General features: G+C 34.3%; 2 protein-coding genes across 2 annotated transcripts in view; one reads left to right on the top strand and one right to left on the bottom strand.

Annotated features, from left to right (window-relative positions):
* Nucleotides 1-6,485: 6,485 nt before the first annotated feature.
* The window catches only part of LOC131173810 (protein RGF1 INDUCIBLE TRANSCRIPTION FACTOR 1-like), a 43,687-nt gene continuing 31,810 nt past the window's right edge, over nt 6,486-18,362 (bottom strand). Inside the window, exons 2-3 of the mRNA XM_058136312.1 lie at nt 7,363-7,426; nt 6,486-6,746 (exon numbers count right to left, since the gene is read on the bottom strand). Coding sequence (XP_057992295.1) covers nt 6,734-6,746; nt 7,363-7,426 — 77 coding nt within the window. The 3' untranslated portion in view covers nt 6,486-6,733. The remainder of the gene's footprint in view (nt 6,747-7,362; nt 7,427-18,362) is intronic.
* Nucleotides 15,077-16,732, top strand: LOC131173809 (1-aminocyclopropane-1-carboxylate oxidase homolog 4-like). The gene is made up of 3 exons (XM_058136311.1): nt 15,077-15,728; nt 15,810-16,197; nt 16,284-16,732. Exons 1-3 carry the CDS (start codon nt 15,277-15,279, stop codon nt 16,530-16,532), a joined length of 1,089 nt encoding a protein of 362 aa, XP_057992294.1. The 5' UTR covers nt 15,077-15,276; the 3' UTR covers nt 16,533-16,732.

The following is an 18,362-nucleotide window of genomic DNA, read 5'->3' as shown; positions in this document are numbered from 1 at the left end:
TCTAAACTGTAGTCCATTCGGACTGGCAGAAAATGAGCAGACTTGGTCAGTCTGTCAACAATGACCCAAACTGCATCATGACTCTTCTGTGTCTTTGGAAGTCCCATCACAAAATCCATCGTTATTCTCTCCCATTTCCATTCCAGTACTGGTAGTAGATGTAATAACCCAATGGGTACTTGATGCTCTGCCTTTACTTGCTGACAAGTTAGGCATTTGGAAACAAACTCTGTCACATCTCTTTTCATACCCATCCACCAGTAATGCTCCTTTAGCCCTTTCTACATTTTTGTACCACCAGGGTGCATGGCAAAAGGGGACTCATGTGCTTCCTTCAAAATGATCTGTCTCAAATTAACATCATTAGGAACACATATTCTACCCTGGTGTAGCAGTAGACCATCATCTCTGATTGAGAATTCTGGTTTCTTGCCCTGCTGAACTTCTTCCAATAGCTTCTGATACCTTTCATCACTCTGAGCAGCCATTCTAATCCGATCAATTAACACTGGCTGTACATGCCATGCAATTGCTGTCTGCCCATCATTATTAATCTCTAAGCTGGCATGCAATGATCTTAACTCATGTACCAAAGATAAAGGAGTAACCCGTAGACTTGCCATAGTCTTGTGACTTAAGGCATCAGCCATAACATTAGCTTTCCCTGGCTGATAGTCTATTAGAAAATTATAGTCTTTTATGAACTCTAACCATCTCCTCTATCTCAAATTCAATTCCTTCTGAGTGCCCAAATACTTCAAACTCTTATAATCTGTGTAGATGTAACATTTCTCCCCATACAAATAGTGTCTCCAGATCTTAAGAGCAAACACTATAGCTGTAAGCTCCAAATCATGTGTTGGATAATTCCTCTCATGCGGTTTCAGCTGGCGTGATGCATAGGCAATGACATTTCGATATTGTATCAATACACAGCCTAACCCATTGTGAGAAGCATCACTGTAAACGGTGTATTCTTTACTCGATGTAGGTAAAGTCAGGACTGAAGCTTCAGTCAAACATCTTTTCAATTCATCAAAACTCTGTTGGCATTTATCCGTCCACTAAAACTTTACATCTTTTCGGAGTAGCTTAGTCAATGGAGATGCCAATATGGAAAATCCCTTCACAAATCGACGGTAGTATCCAGCTAAACCCAGAAAACTGTGAACTTCTGTGACATTTCTGGGTGGCCTCCAATTAAGGACAACTTCTATCTTACTTGGATCTACCTTGATGCCCTCTTCTAATACTACATGCCCCAAGAAAGATATTTCTTTCAGCCAAAATTCACACTTCGACAATTTGGCATATAGCTGTTTCTCCCTCAAAGTCTGCAGTACAATCCGCAGATGTCTATCATGCTCTTCTGCATTCCTCGAATAGACCAATATATCATCTATAAATACCACAAAAAACTGGTCGAGGTATGGTCTGAAGATAGTGTTCATCATATCCATAAAAGCAGTCGGAGCATTAGTTAACCCGAATGGCATCACTAGGAACTCATAATGGCCATAGCAGGTTTTGAAGGCAGTTTTAGAAATACTCTGCTCTTGTACTTTCAGCTGATAATAACCTAATCTCAGATCAATTTTGGAGAACACAACTGCACCCCTTAACTAATCAAACAAGTCATTAATGCGGGGCAATGGATATCTGTTCTTTATAGTCACCTTATTCAACTGTCGATAATCAATACACAAGCGGAGAGTGCCATCCTTCTTCTTAACAAACAACACTGGAGCTCCCCAAGGTGACACACTAGGGTGGATAAAGCCCTTGTCAAGCAATTCTTGCAACTGCACTTTCAACTCTTTCAATTCTGCAGGTGCCATTCTATATGGCGTTATGGAGATTGGGTCCACACCAGGCATAACATCAATCTGAAACTGTACCTCTCTTTCTGGAGGTAATCATGGTAATTCATCAGGAAACACATTCGGAAAGTCACATACAGTAGGGATGTCCCTTAGTGTTGGACTCCCCACTTGAGTGTCTATCACATGCGCCAAGTATGCTTCACACCCCTTTCTGATCATCCTTCTAGCTAGTGCAGCCAAAATGATGTTTGATGGCAGTAAATGCCTCTCCCCGTGTATTACTACATTACCGTACAGAGGGAGACCAAAAGTGGTATCTTGATCTCTGATCCAATCATGGCATGATGCCTGGCTAACCATTCCATGCCCAAGATGATATCATACTCTCTGAAGAGCATTTCAATCAAATCTGACAGGAAAACATGTCCTTGGATCATCAAAGGACAATCTCTATAAATTCTGTTGACCCGGACCTTTTGTCCTAATGGACTAGTTACTAGCACTTCAAAACCCATTTGCACACATGGAACAGTAAGTGAACTGACTATGCTAGCACTAACATATGAATGGGTTGAACCCGGATCAAACAATATAAATACTTCTTGATCAGAGATAGAGAATGTACCAGCTACCACGTCGGAAGTCTTAGCCTCTTCTCGCTATCTCATCGTGTAAACTCTGGCTGAAGCACTTCCTTGTGTTGATTGACCAACTGTGCCCTGACTGCCTGAAGCAGTGCCTCTACCTCTGCCTCTTCCTCTACCAACTGACTGTGAACCTCTGGGAGCAGGACTCTGAATAGATCACTCGGCAGTAGTAGGAGCTAGACCATATCTCGGAGCACTAGTACAGTCTTTAGCTATATGGCCCTTACCTCCACAGTTAAAGCAGGCTCCAGTAGCCCAATAGCATTCCCCCCCATGAATCTTGCCACAAGTCTCACAGGGGCGGGCAGAATGTGAACCCACCTTTCGGCGACTGGACCTAGGGGGTCTCTGTCCAAAAAATCTGCCCCTACCAAATCTTCCACCTCGACCCTTGCTGGGTCCACTAAACTTCTTTTTCTTCCCACAAGTCCCACCAGAACTCTGCTCTACTAACTTTTCCCCCTTGTCTTTTTCTGATTTCTCAGCTTTCTCTGATTTTTCTTTCACTGGGGTTGCTTCTGATTCTATTCTTTCCAACTCAAGTGCTTGAGACATGAGCTCTGAGAAGTTGCTGTGTCGAAATCCCACAACTTGCATCCTTATGCTGGGCTTTAAACCCATCTCAAATCTCTTGCACCTTGCCTTGCTGGTGGTAAGGAGACTCCCAGCATAATGACTTAAGCGGGAGAACTCCCTCTCATACTCTGCCACTGTTCTGTTGCCTTGTTTTAGACTCAGAAACTCTTGTAACTTCTGATCAACATATGCATCTGGGATGTATTTTTGTTTGAACTCTTTGATGAAGTCATCCCAGGTCAGTACTGGTGGTTCAGCCAAGTTGTGGGGGATGGTCTTCCACCAATCATACGCATCCCCTTGCAGTAGCTACACAGAATACTCAAACTTTAGTTCATCTTGGCAGTGCAGCTTCTTAAATACTCTGTCCATTCTTTCAAGCCATTTCTCTGCCTCTAAAGGGTCCACTGTACCCTTAAATTCTACAGGCCCATACTTCAGTAATTTATCATACTACCTGGTTGGAGGCAGTGGTTGTGTCACAGGTGTCTGGGGTGGAGCTTGAGCATGTTAGTAGTATGCCCTAGAGCATATCATTTAGTATGTATCTTGTACATAATTTTATTAATAAAAGGCATTTCCACTTTTCCGTTTACATAATATATTTATGTGTAATAGAAAAGTTCCATTGATATTTTGTTAGAAATATTATTCTTAAGTTGTTAAGAATATGAGTGACAATATTTCTAGCTCAAAGTATCATAAATAGGTTCACAATCGAGGATACTTCATAATAAGGACATGACTTATCCAGAAAGATTGTATTCATATTTGTTCCCAAGTTATTTATATGAGATATAAATAAGATGGAATGGTGAGTCTCATGCCATATAACAAACATGATAGGCACTTATAAATGATAAGTAGGCCAAACCAGTGACACTTATGACAAGCACATGGAGTTTACTCTTGTCAATGTTTTGTCATAAATCATATCAGTGCATATAATCTTTAGACCTGAGATAGCACAGTTATCTTGTATATAGGTAGTTTGAGTTTGATACTGCTTTCATACTTGTACTATGTATGGGTATATGGGCATCTGTTGGCTCCTACTAGTTATATATGGAGGTAGGTATTGATCAAGATGAAATCTGTTCCTCTAAGTAAATAGAGATAAAATTCTATGTTCATTTAATTGTTCTTGATGTTTCAAGTTCCTGGCCAAGACAGATAGATTTATTCAGAAAAGAGTTTCTGATGAGAAAATCTTTTTAATCAAGAACTGGAATTAAAAGAGGACATAATATTCATAGCAAATGAAGTTTGACATAAACCATGACTCCAGCTTGAGTTGGGATTTTGTAACAGAGAGATTCTAGTGCATGGTAACATATGATTATAGGTTCATTTAAGGTAAACCTTATTACTAATTGGGTGGCCATGGCATGCTATGCTAGGTGTTAACCATGGTCTATGAGGTTCATAAAATGATTTAGAGAAATCATTTATGGTAAGAAAGAGTTCTGATGATATTAAGAGTTGATATCATGTCTCAATGCCAATTAGTGATGAGCCTAGTAAGTCACACACATACACAAGTTATCACCTATTTAAATATGATTTAATTAATTAATTAAAGAGTTTAATTGATTAATTAAATAGATTTGGTTTGCAATTAAATTGTAAAGTCCCTAGCATGACTTGAAACCAAATCTAGATTATTGGATGTATAGTATAAGTTAAATTTATATTTAAAGTGTTTAAATATGAATTTAATTAATGAGAAATTAATTTATAGAGATTAATTAATTAATTTATATTTGATATAAATTAGAAGAAGAAAAATAATTATTTTGGGTTAAGAACTCAAAATTAAGACATAGGGGCATTTTGGTCATTTCACAGTGTGACACGTGGCACCATGAGATGGTGACACATGGGATTACACATAAGCTTGCCAAATTTTTTTTTAATCATGTAAGATGATTAAAATCAAGATTAAATATAGGTTTGACACTTGGCACAATGTGATTGGGTCACTTAAACCTAGAATTAATCAAAGGGTGACATGTGGCAAGGGTTTAATGTGTTAACCTAGCTATATAAGTGTTGTTATGAAAAAGAAAAACAACCAATAGCCACTCCTCTCCTTTGTCACACCATTTTGAGGCTCTCCATCTATTCTTCTTCGTCTCTCATCAATTCAAAGAGATTAGCCATCAATCTCTTGAATTAAGAATACTAGAAATTGTTTCTAGTGTCCTATTTGCATCTCTAATCTCTTAAAAGGTAGAACTTGAATTTCTAATTAATAGAAAAAGCTTTAGAAGTTGTTCAAGGGCTGCCATAGGTGTTCTTAGTGTGGACAAGCTAGAGGGACAATATTTGGTGTCCTGAAGACAAATCTCAAAGGCGCAGACACGCTGCAGTGCATCAAGAGGTTAGTGTAATCGTTCTTGATTTAATCTAGGGTTCTAAAATTAATCTGATTAATTTTAAAATCTTAAATGGCAAATACAGATCCAAAAACATATTAAAAGAGTTTTAATATGTTGTTTATCATTGAAATCAAATAGATAAAAATAAATCTTGTATGATGCATGCGACCCTAGGTGAAAATTTTTGAATTCAATGGTATAAACTTGTGTTTTTCACGCTTCCATTCCTTCAGAGCAGGCATACCCCCAACCATTTATTGAAATGTCGCAGCCATCTACTGTGCGAACTGTGCAGGAAACTACTGCATTTGCGAGGCTGGTGCTACTGACCCACTGATATTAGGTAAAGCTAGGGCTTCCCCTTGTGCCTCAGCTTCAACAGACTGCTCAACTGAGCGATCTCTTTCTTCCATTTTAATATGATGTTAGGGTATCTCCTGAACAAGTAACACATGGAGATTTCCCTCTGTTAGTTCATATTTATGATGTAATGCACTGTATGTAACAAATATGGACATTGAGCAGTTGTACTTAACAAAGAAAAGACACAAATTCTCAAGTTAAAACATACTTCAAAAATTTGCTCTGATACCACTAAAATATGTCACACCTTAGCCCTCTGTAAGGTATAACATGATCTCGTAGAATACCTAATGAACTACCGAACTTCACCTACCGATAACTCATTAAGTACCCTACAAGGGATTTTAAACAATTTTCTTACTTTTGACAAGTGGTGAGCATTTTCTAATAGGTATTTAAAACATTTAATTGAAATTAAAAACTAGTTAAAACTTTTAGCCCATTTTATTTTTCCGTAATTTTATAAAAATTTTGACAGAGTTCTGTCTGTATTTTGAGAAACCAATTCTTCAAATACCTGTAAAAAGCACTTCTAAAAATGTTTTCTCAACAACTACTTCAATTTCACAATCGAACTCAATCCATTTCAACAACTCCATAATCATTTCAATCAATTTCTCAAGTTCAAAATTCAATAATCCTTAAAATACTAGTAATACATTTCATTCAAATTAAATAAAATAGTTCTACTCATATTTCATTAGAGACAAAACAAATTTTATATATACATCATTATAAAATTTATATCAAAAGAAATACAAACTAAACTTTATTACAAACTTCATACAAATTTTGTACAAGCTGCTCAAGACCCATTTACATGTCCTTACATTTATATGCAATACATACATCAAAGGAAATATTTACAATTAGGGTATAAATTATACCCGATGACTTCAAGCTGATAGCTCCTCACACCTCAGCAGCTCAGTCAGCTGCTCCTCTAGTCTCTGTATCTGCGACAGCAATAGAAGCTATCGCTGAGTACTAGGACTCAGTGGTACAAAACATACTAAAATAATCTTTATGCAAAAATAAAATCACATTTATTCAAAATTTGCACTAAGCATGCGAGTTAAACACAAACATAATTTATGAGATTTTAATCCCAAACAATTTCATTTTGGATTTTAATCCCAAACAATTTCATTTTGAAGTATCAAATCACATTTCATAAAACCCACAGTTAGATCATACCATTCGAAACAAATAGAATCTCAATAGCCAGAGGCTAAAGAGAAATCACATCACAAGGCTAGCTAGCTCAAATATATGAATATCCATTCACATCCTCTTCTACTGGCACACCTCAACACTTCTCCAGAGAAGGAATCAAAATTCGAAACTAATTACCCCCCACTAGTCGTGCTAGTGAGGTGTTCAAATTTATGGTCATGACACTGTGATTTCAAAACTTATCTTAACAATTTGCTAAACATTGTCATTTCAAATATACATAATAACTTTCAACAATTTAAATCAAACATCATAAGAATGCCATAATCCAATATTTCACATTATTCAAAATAGTATGCAAAAGATGATTATAAAAAGTAAACGTTGTGCACAAACCTCAAACGAGTTGCCTGTTGGCCTTGACTCGACTCCTCGGGTTCTGTTTCGATATTCTTTTCCACTGAAACACACAATTTCACAGTGTTTCAGTACCATAACTTAGCATAAATCCAAAAATAAATTTAACTTCACTTTTACCTAGCTCTAACATGTTAAACTCGATGTTCTTGAAATTTTGTATTTCGGGTTACTATTCACTATACTATTCAAGTCAAATTATTGACTTTCTAAGGCTTAATAGGTATGGGAATTCCAACTTTACCCACATACCACATTTTGGTCATCAAACTTGTTGGTTTTGGTCATTTTCTCAACACTTAAGTTTTTTAGGCAAAATTGTCAATTTTCAGTTTTTTGTGTCTAAGGTTGTTCTATTGGTCACTTTTCTGTTGGAATTTGGTAAAACTTTCTTCATAGAAAATGTTCCCTATTGTCTTAAGTTTATTCTCCTTTTTAAATCACTCCAATTGGAGTTTTGTAGCTCAAGTTATACTCAAATTACGGTTACTGTTCATGCTGTAGAATTTGGTTCTGTAGATTTATTGCTCCAACTTCGTTCAGCAATTTGATCAAGTTAAGTCTATAATTTGGTCTAATTTTCTTCATATGAAATGTTTCTACTATGTCTTAGGTTTTCATCGGTTCAAGAATCACCTAAATCAGAGTTTTCTAGAGAGAGTTATTGCCATTGAAACTTTACTGTTCATATGATAAATCTGCAGTTCCGCAGGTTCAGGTCACCAACTTTGCTCAGTAATTTGATTGGGTTAATGGCATAATTTGGGTTGGTGTTAGGTCTATATTCCATCTAATCACTGGTAAAATTTCAGGTCATTTTGACCTGCCTAGCTCGAGTTATGACCAAATGAACAAACACTGTTCATTTGGTCAGTTTGTGCAGAGGTAGATTGTGATTTCTCAACTTTAGTCAATTTGTTCACTAGGTTTTAGTCACTTTTTGGGCATGCTTCCTAAATGAAAATTGTGTCATTTAGTGCCTATTTTCATTCCCAATTGGTCTCATACCAATTGGACTTGTAAAATTCCATTTTTGGTCCCTCAAAGTTGACTTTTGGTCATAGTGCATACCCAATCCGAATTTGGCTTTGATTCAAACACTTCTAACACACTTAATTAGGTCATAAATGACCATTTCTCTCCTTAAACTATGTCAAAGACATCATTTAGCACTTCTTCACATTTTTGGTCCCTAAACCCTAATGTCCAAACCCTAATTCACACTAATTTTTGTATTTACTTGATTCCATGCCTTTAACCATAGTCATTCAACTAACTAAGGTTTATATACCCCTTTCAAACCATTCAATTCATGCAAATCATCCTCATAACCAAGCTGGCCAAAAATCAGTTTAGTCCCTCAACTAATTTTTCTTTTCATTTTAAATTTGTTTCTATGTTCTTGATGCTATACATACACTAATTAAACTAAAAACTTAAAGTTTGTATTACTAACCTTATTAGGTGTCTTTGAACTTTCACTTCCTCTCAATTTTCTTCAACTCTTTGATGACCAATCTTCCTCTCAAGTGATTAAATCAAGTTTTTGTGAAGTTCGTATGGGAGGATTTGGGGTTTAATGATGGTTTCAAAGCTTGAAGCAAGCTTTAAATGAGATTTGCAATGGTGAGGGAGAGAGAAGGATGGGAGGCGACACTTTGAGGAAGATGAAGCTTTTATTTTTTTTTTTCTTTTATCTTTTATCTCTTTAGGAAGACCAAAAATCCAAATAAGTAAATAAATTAATTTTATTCTTTATGGCATCATGCATGAGGTCATGCATGATGTCATCACCTTTTGACTTTTCCATTTTCTCTTTCTTTTTTTTTTATTTTTCTATTAGTTCTTTAATTTAATTCTCGATCCCGAAGTTTTTTTTTTCTCCAATTTTATTTGACAGTTAGGTCAAGAGTCAGCTCTTGGGGTCAATTGACCAAACTGCCCATCGCCGGTTCATCCCGGTTTGCAATTAATTCCATATTTCTTCTAGCTCCCTGACCTAATTATTTGGCTTGCTTAACAGTTCTTTTTTGTGATTTTCTCTTTTCCACTGTGTTTATAAGGGTCCTAAGGACCGCAGCGTCACATTTTACGGTTCGAAATTTGAGGTTAAAATGACTTCGCAGTCGTTCCCGAGAAAGTCACCCATCGCTGTGAATCTCGACTTGTTTAACTTCTTATGTTTTGTTTTTCTTATTTATACTTAACTAATTGAACATTACTAATTATTTGTGTTTATGGCGTCTTTAGTTGTCTTAGATGTGGTTCAATCTCCTTAATTGTCCGGACTGACACCGATTACCGGAACAGTGAAATATTCTAGGCTATACAAATGGGGGTATTCTATTTGTCTTTTTGGGTTGCAACGTGTCTTCGATCTGTTTACGTGCTTTTGCAATTTTTGTTTACTTATAAAGATTAAATTTTGATTTTTTTTTACTGTATAAGAAAGTTAGTTATTTAATGTATATTGCAAAGCCTTTACCATCATTTAGATCATCGTATTTCTATTTATATTGGCTAGCTATAAGTAATATTAATATTTATTTTTTTAATTAAATAATAAATTAAAATAAATCAAATAATTATATTTTGCTTAAAAATTATAATACTAATTACAAATACATGCGACACGTGGGAGTAATAATAAAGATAGATAAAAATATTAATGGTAATTTTGTATTATAATAATAAAAAATAAAATAAAATTGATTATTGAAATTAATTTATTTTAAGTAAAATAAAAAATATCTTAAAATTAAAAAAAATAAAAAAAAACTAAGAGGACTATATTTTATTTTTAATTAAATTTTATTTATATTTTTTATCCTAATAAGTTATGTTATTTTTTTCAAAGAAAATGTATAAAAATAAAATAGTTAGAGTTTTATCAGAAAAAGTATACTATATAGAAAATACTGAAAAAAAATATAAGGTACCATTTATAAAAGCAACGAGAAAAATAGAAAAATTATAAAAAATAAAAAAATAAAAAAAAAACTTAAAACTAACACACATTAATACAAACTGACTCAATTATTTTAAAGAATTTTAGTAATTTACCCACCTTAGAAATAAGTCTCAGCTCATCATCTATTTGGTAAACATAAGTGTACTTATATTATTTTTCATCGAGCTGATGACAGTTTGTCCAGAAATAAATGATCTCCAAATTTAATTTACTATTGAAGTGATAAATTTAAAATGGTATATATCAAATATTATCCAAATTTAACTTTGTCACTATCTCAAAAATATTTATTATAAAATTTTAAATTTAATATATTTTAATCATAATAAAAAATTCAAAATTTTAAACTAATTATTAAAACATTCCAAGTGTAAGTATTGAAGTCACTATTTGCTTTTTTTTTTTTTTTTTTTTGGGGGGGGGCCACGGGTTGTGTTTTCCTGTTTTATTAATGGTTGTGAATTTACACCTTTCTCACCTAACTTTCTGAATATATTTCAATATGGAGTCATTTAGGGCAAAAGCTCAGAATTAATTTCTATACTTGGAGCATGGACAAGAAAGCTTGAGGATTTGAACAGAAATTAATTATAACCATTTAAACCTGTGTAATTATTTCTCTAGCTAGCTTCCAAATTAATTAGTTGGTGATTGTGTTTTCATTTTCACTAGCAGTTCCTTCATATTAGACTTCAATGACCATAATAATTGTTAAAACAAATTAATTAATTAAATATCTATGTATTTCTCTGAGTTAGAGTTATTTTCTTAAAAAACAATTTAACTGGTTATTAATTTAGGAATGCGAGTGTATCAGAAACATAGCGTATAGCTATGTACTTTTTTAGCTTCTCTCGAGTGGTTATAGGAACCTGATTAGACTGAATGCAGTTTTATCAAAATATCACTTAAAAAAACAATTAAAGCAACATAAAATTATATTTATTGCTAGAAGTTTGAGTACATGGCTTGAAAAAAAAATACAAAGCTTAGAAAATAAAAAGACAAATAAAATTAAAGAGAAATAGACTATTGGAGTCTGTTGTTGTTGATTGATTAATTAGTTGAGGGCTTGAATATTGTACAGTAAAAAATATTTATTGTAACACCTGACTGCTCTTAGAAGAATTTGGAGTTGACACTTCCCACCCTGCGCATTCCTCAATTGCTTTCCATAATCTTGTCAACTGCATAATAACCTCCTCCGTTATAAGTAACCTCCGTCATATGTCAGTAACTCCTTGTAAATTACATACTGGGTGTATACAAGAGTGAATACAGATGAAGCAACAAATCCAACCGGTCTATTGAAAATGTACATTTCCCACGAGTTCTTATCATCATGTATTGATTTTGCATGCATATAAGTTAGGATTAACGTTATGCACGCACGTAAATAAAAATTAGATTTTAATTCTTTTATTTCAATAAATAATAAAGCACACATACACTGGTATATTGAAGGATGATGATGATGACGACGATATACGATATATATATATCGTCGTCGTCATCATCATTCTTCAATATACCGATGGCATTAAAAACAAAACTGTGGTTCTATTTATTTGGCACAACAAATCGACTTAAAAAAGTTAATTTTCTTTGTACTACTTTTTCTTCCGGGTTTTTTCCTCTGGTTTGTTAGGTATATATGACTCTGACGATATGAATTGCAACAATCATCATCGCACCTAACTTTTATGAATATGGCAGTACTAATTTTAATCTTCAACATTGTCATATTCCTGTAGGGATAACTGATCTCTTAAACTTTTTATCCTTTATCTTTTTTAGTTTGACTGCAGGATTCAATTGCTGCTGCATCTACTGTCTCTGCGGAACCTGTATATGCCCAAGGGATAATATGGCAGCAAATTGGATGGGCAACCTTGCAGTGAACCTTTCTCTGGGCGTTTATTGGTATTGGGAAATTTACAACTAAATAAATAAAAATTTTTAAAGAGAAAACTGCACTGATCAAAATTACTATGAATTAAACTAAATTGAATAAATAATTAAAAATTTCAAGAACCAGAATCCATCCAAATAGAAATATAAAAATAATAATCAAATCAAAATAATTGAATAGAGACATTAGATCTGATTTTTCTGTTAAAATACCGACATGGTGCATGAACAAATTTGTGATTCCTGTGATTTACATTTGGGATAATGATATAATTCACATGTCCATTGAGGAATTATTCTGTTAAATCCATAATGGAAATGCTGGAATCCAAGGAAATTTTCAAGTGCTCTATTTCTTCAGTTGCCAGATAAGTTCTTAGGTTATTCATGCAAGCTTGAACTTGAACATATAAACTGGACCATCTAATTGACCTTAAGAAGAGAATTGTACATATCTTTAAGTTGGCAAGTGCATCAGCACCTCTTGTGACCCCTTGTTTGGCAAGTGCATCAGCAAAATAGTTGCTTTCCCGGAGGACTTGTTGAAAGGAGATAATGGGAATAAAAGCTCTTAAATTATATCAATAGAATTAAAAACCAACCGCAATCTCCAATGTCTGCAATCATTTGATTAATTCAGGATACCGTGTTGAAAAAATCAGCAGATTCAAAGATAATGCCTTCAATATTAGGAACATGGATAGCGGATGAGATAGCTGTAGAGCTCCTTCAATGGCCAATACCTCAGCATCATTCGAGTCACAACATTCCCCACAATGCAGAAAAGACAAGTCTAAATATTGTCATATGGTTTGTATGAAAGCTTGCGTCTAGGAAATTGCCTCCCCTTTTCCGTGTGACAGTTTGCTTATGGGAGTTTATTGCTTACACAATTCTTATTTCAAGAAACCGATATTTTTAAGCATTTGATCCCCAGAGTTTTTTTCATTTGTTATATGTGGAGCCTTTAACGTTTAGTATACAGAAATGGATGGGCATTGGAAATCAGCTCTTAGAGACCTTAATTGTAATTAGGACCTCATGTTCTAATTAATTAATTACTTCGGGAAAATTTTGTCTGTTTAATTAGTTCTAGGTTATCCTGCCTACTAGTGCAGGATAAGGTGCCCTTGATCAATGATTGTATGTTAATTATTTGTTGTCCTATGAAAATCATTTTAATGTGTCGTTATAAGAATTATTAGCTCTACGTAGAACAGAAATTACAGTAGAAATCCGCTTGAACAATTGTGTAGATACACGAAATACCTTGAAACTGTGCAGTTACATGTCCAACAGGTGCTAATGTAGACTCTGCTGTTAATTTTTTTCCCAGCCTTCCCCCTGAAACTTTTGGTTTGACAATCTTCGTTTTTACTTCGAATTCTACATACCATGTGGCTTCCAATCTTAAATATTTTCCTTAATATCTTCTCTCTGTAGCATGCACGTGCCTGCATTATTGCATTATAATCATCACAGCGCACGCAATGTGAGATACTACATGGAAAGGACAAACAAAAAGCTTTGTAATCTGGTCAGCAAAATACACTGGTCCCGATCAATTAATCTCTCTCGGATTATATTTGCAGAAGGCCAAAGATCTTCCTAGTGAACAATTAACTCCGAATCATACAGTGAAAATCTATACCCACATGCTAATAAAGAACTTCTATCGCATTCCCAAGATAGGCGTCAGGCTGCCTTGTGTTAAATTCAGCGAAGATAAATTTATATTTAAGATGATAACCTCATATGTCTGCCCCCATTAGGAAAATTTGGAAGGTCATCAAAGAGGGGAAGGTTGAATGGTAATGTGGTTAATTGGAAAGTTTTATGAATCAAGGGTAGTTGCTTATAAACAAAGTGTAAATTAAAGTCAGCAATTCAGATAAAAGCTGTCCAAATAGATGTGGACTGATTTTTTGGCGTATCAAGCTATGACGATAGGACTTAGAACTGATAACAAATATAAACCACACTTATTGATCTGATGCGTGCTCCATTTTCCTTCCAGCTTTTGTTATTGTACTTCGATTGTCAGATCAATCTTTTATTTTTCTTTAAAATTAATTCTCATAAAATAGTAAGACAATATTATTTATTTATTTATTTAAATATGGCTTAATTTAAATCTGAATATAGATTTTACAATTGAGAATCAATGTAATGTTAAATTAATTTGATCAATTTAAATTTTATCTAAAATTAATAATTTGTAAATTATATTTATAATTCATTTTATATAATGCTTATAACTTGAAATAATTTAATTTAAATTATTTTAAAAAAACTAAAATAAGCCGAATTCTAAATAATTCAACCCTTAATTTGAGGCAGGAGTGTGCAAACAGTCGATTAGGTTTCAAACTGATAAAATCGAAAATCAAAAATCAAGAATTTTAAAAATCGAATCAAACCGATCACTAAGAGGAATCAAACAGAACTAAACCAATAAATATCAGTTCGGTTCGATTTTAAACCGATTAAACTATATTTTATAGAATTTCATATTTTCAACATTAAATTTCAATAACAAAAATATTAAATAAAAAACTAAAAAATTAGAACTAAAAAATCTTATGATTTTCTTGATATATATATATATATATATAATTTTAATTCGATTTAATTTTTTTTATTTTTTATGAAAATAATCAAATCGAATTGATTAATTAAAATTATTAAAATTTATAAATTAAACCAAATCGATTGAATTTTAAAACTTAACCGATTGAATCAAATAAATTTTATTTAATTTAATTTTTTAATTTAGATGGAAACCTGTTCATCCTAATTTGAGGCGTAATAATAATAAATTAAGAAATTAAATAAGTTTTAATTTCTTTTTTATTTTTTAATAAACAAAATTTCATCAGTAAACGATTGGAGATGACCGCATGATCCATCCATTGTCGCGTTGTACCAATATTAAACCCAGACTCCGTCTTCTTCATCTTTAGATTACAAGTCGCAGAACCTACACCAAATCACCAACCAAAGCAAGAATCATGGCGGTTGAGGCAACCCATCAGGAGTATAATCATTTGGAAGAGGTGAAACGATTCGATGATTCTAAAATCGGAGTTAAAGGCCTGGTTGACTCTGGCCTCACCTCCATTCCCCGCATGTTTATCCACCCAACCGGAGCGCTATCCGATCTTAAATCCGTTCCGAAATCCGAATCCCAAGTCATCCCCACCATTGACCTTTCAGGCGTTGATTCAGACAGGAGGCGGGCGATTGTGGAGCAGGTTTCACATGCCTGTCGGAAACTTGGATTTTTTCAGATCGTGAATCATGGGGTGCCGCTGGAAGTTATGAACCGGACGATTGAGGCGGTCAAGGCGTTTCATGAGCTGCCGACGGAGTTCAAGAAGCAGTGGTACCGGAGGGAGATGGGTACTGGAGTATCTTTCATTTCCAACGTTGACTTGTATAACGCTAAAGCTGCGAGCTGGAGGTCTGGCAACAAAAGTGTTTGATATATTTGCGAATTGGTTTTCAGATTTCAAGAATTGAAATTCTTCTTTCGAATTTGCAGGGATACACTTCAGGTGAGATTGGGTCCTGTCCCAGCAGAGGTTGAGGGCATCCCTGAAATTTGTAGGAACGAGTTACTTGAGTGGAACCAACAGGCTACACGAGTTGCAGAGATGTTGATGGAGTTGCTGTGCGAAGGGCTGGGATTGAAGCCAAGAAGATTGAAGGAGATGACTTTTTTGGAAGCCAAGACACTTGTGGGCCATTACTATCCACACTGCCCTCAACCTGATCTCACCTTTGGAATTACATCGCATACTGATCCTGGGGTTTTGACAGTACTGCTTCAGGACCATATTGGAGGCTTGGAGGTTAAGGACGGTGAGGGTTGGGTTGAAGTCAAACCTCTCCCTGGAGCTCTTGTTATTAACATTGGAGATATACTTCAGGTAGAATTATATCAAAGTGAATGCCTGATTTGAAATTCTATTTTACAGTCTGAAATCTTTGTTGAAATATTGTCTGTGTTCCTCAGATCCTTTCCAATGATGAATACAAAAGCGTAGATCATAGAGTGTTGGCTAATCCTTCACCCGATCCACGAGTTTCCACCGCAATTTTCTTCAACGCTGGTAACAGAGTCTGCTTGTATGGACCCTTTCCAGAGCTAGTGTCACCCGAAAAACCAGCTCTTTACCGGCAGTTTATGCTCAATGATTACATGAGAAGGTTCTTCACAAAAGATTTGGCAGACAAGACTTTGACAGATTACTATAGGATTTAAGTTAAAAGAAAACAGGACAGAAAAATAGTACACTTGCGTTTATGTTTTGTAAACAGAGACTGCATAAATAAAGTACAGCAATGACAGAAAAATAGTACAATTGCTTTTATGTTTTGTAAACAGAGGCTGCATAAATAAAGTGCAGCAATACTTTGCGACATTGAACAAATAACATCATAAAGATTACTTGGGTGTGCAAATATGGTGCATACTATAGACCTGACTTCCAACTAGAATAGCAATTCTATCTTAAATTATCACAAACTTCATATATTATATCTCAGTTTATATCTCAAAAATATCAAAAGCATCTGCACTGCACCTTGGAATTTCCTTGGCTATTTTGGGACAAGGTTACCGTAAAAACCGACTGGTTGTGCTGCTGAAAGATTGATACCTGCAGAAGGTTTCAGAATCTTGTTTTGTTTCTCGGTGATATCATAATCCTGTATTCATGCTTGTTTAGCCTTTCTAGAGCTCTGATAAGAGTCTAAAAGGGAACAGATTAATTCAGGGCAGAGCGGGCAATATGCACTTCCTTCTCAGGTTTCCACAGCACAGATTTCCAAAGGCTGCTAATTCAAGAATTCCCATTTGATTGAAAACACAAACTGAAACAATCAAACACTCTTTACAATGTGGGTTCATTTGATCCCATCAAATTTGGCTATTTAAATTAATGTCATGATGCCAACACAGGGAGATGATGACAAACAAACTTCGTAGACATGTCTTTCATTAATGAAATGCTTAGTGGTACCGTAGATGTTTTCAAGACGGTGAATTCTTGAGTTTGAATTCGAGCATGTGTCACGACCCAAAATTCTGAATCGTGACCGGCGCATGATTTAAGTATTTTTAAATCATGCAAGCCTTATCAGAGTATTTTAAATGAATATATTGTTACTTACTAATCCTAAAAATAGACAAAATCCAAATAAAAAAAATGCTAAATAACATCATAAATATCCCATAAGTAAACTGCAGAGTCTTTACAGATTTCAAATAAAAATTTAAATTGTTCAATAAACTAAACTAATTATTAGCCCGAGAAAATATGAATTCGGGCATACCATGAGAACAAATCAAAATTGTCCATCTCCAGAAAATGGACTGAATATTTGGATTAGCTGCAGAATTTTACTGATCTGAAACAGATAACAGACAGAGAATTTGAGCTAGATGTTCAGTGAATGATAATTATAGCACACAACGGAATAGAAACAGGCAGACGCTTGATTAATTTCACAATGAATTTTCTATTCAATAAAATCATGCTCATGCTGTCAAAATCATTAATAAAATAACTTCATAAAACATATATATAAAAGAAATTCATTCAATAAAAATTTTGTAATTACGATTGCACGGGGTGATGATACCCCACATCACCAAAGGCCAGATGGTAAGCGCGCTACCAGATATCAGATACCTTCCTCTTCCTTCACAGATATCAATGCATATGATACTAATGCAAATCATAAACTGCAATGATGCATGATTCGACAATGCAACCTAATACTGTGATAGTCTACACGGCGGGGCGGATAACGAAGCGAATCGAGCACGTGTACCAATTCAAAATAGAAAATCAATTTGTACAAATCAATCAAAATCAATAAAAAATTTCAGATAGCAAATAATAACTGATAGTGCAATTCCAATAGTGTATTTCAATAGTTTCAGAGAGTTAATAAAACCAAATCAATCTCAAATAAATTCAGTATCACATCGGTAAATTTTATAGTCAAATATCAATCAATATAAATACATTAAAGGCCTGTTCCCGGAATTTTAATGGGTCTAATGCAGAGATAGTTGAAAAAATCA

The sequence above is a fragment of the Hevea brasiliensis genome, chromosome 15 (assembly GCF_030052815.1).
Source record: "Hevea brasiliensis isolate MT/VB/25A 57/8 chromosome 15, ASM3005281v1, whole genome shotgun sequence".
Classification (NCBI taxonomy): Eukaryota; Viridiplantae; Streptophyta; class Magnoliopsida; order Malpighiales; family Euphorbiaceae; genus Hevea; species Hevea brasiliensis.
The sequence above is the reverse complement of the archived record's forward strand: the minus strand, read 5'-3'. Positions and strand labels throughout refer to the sequence as shown.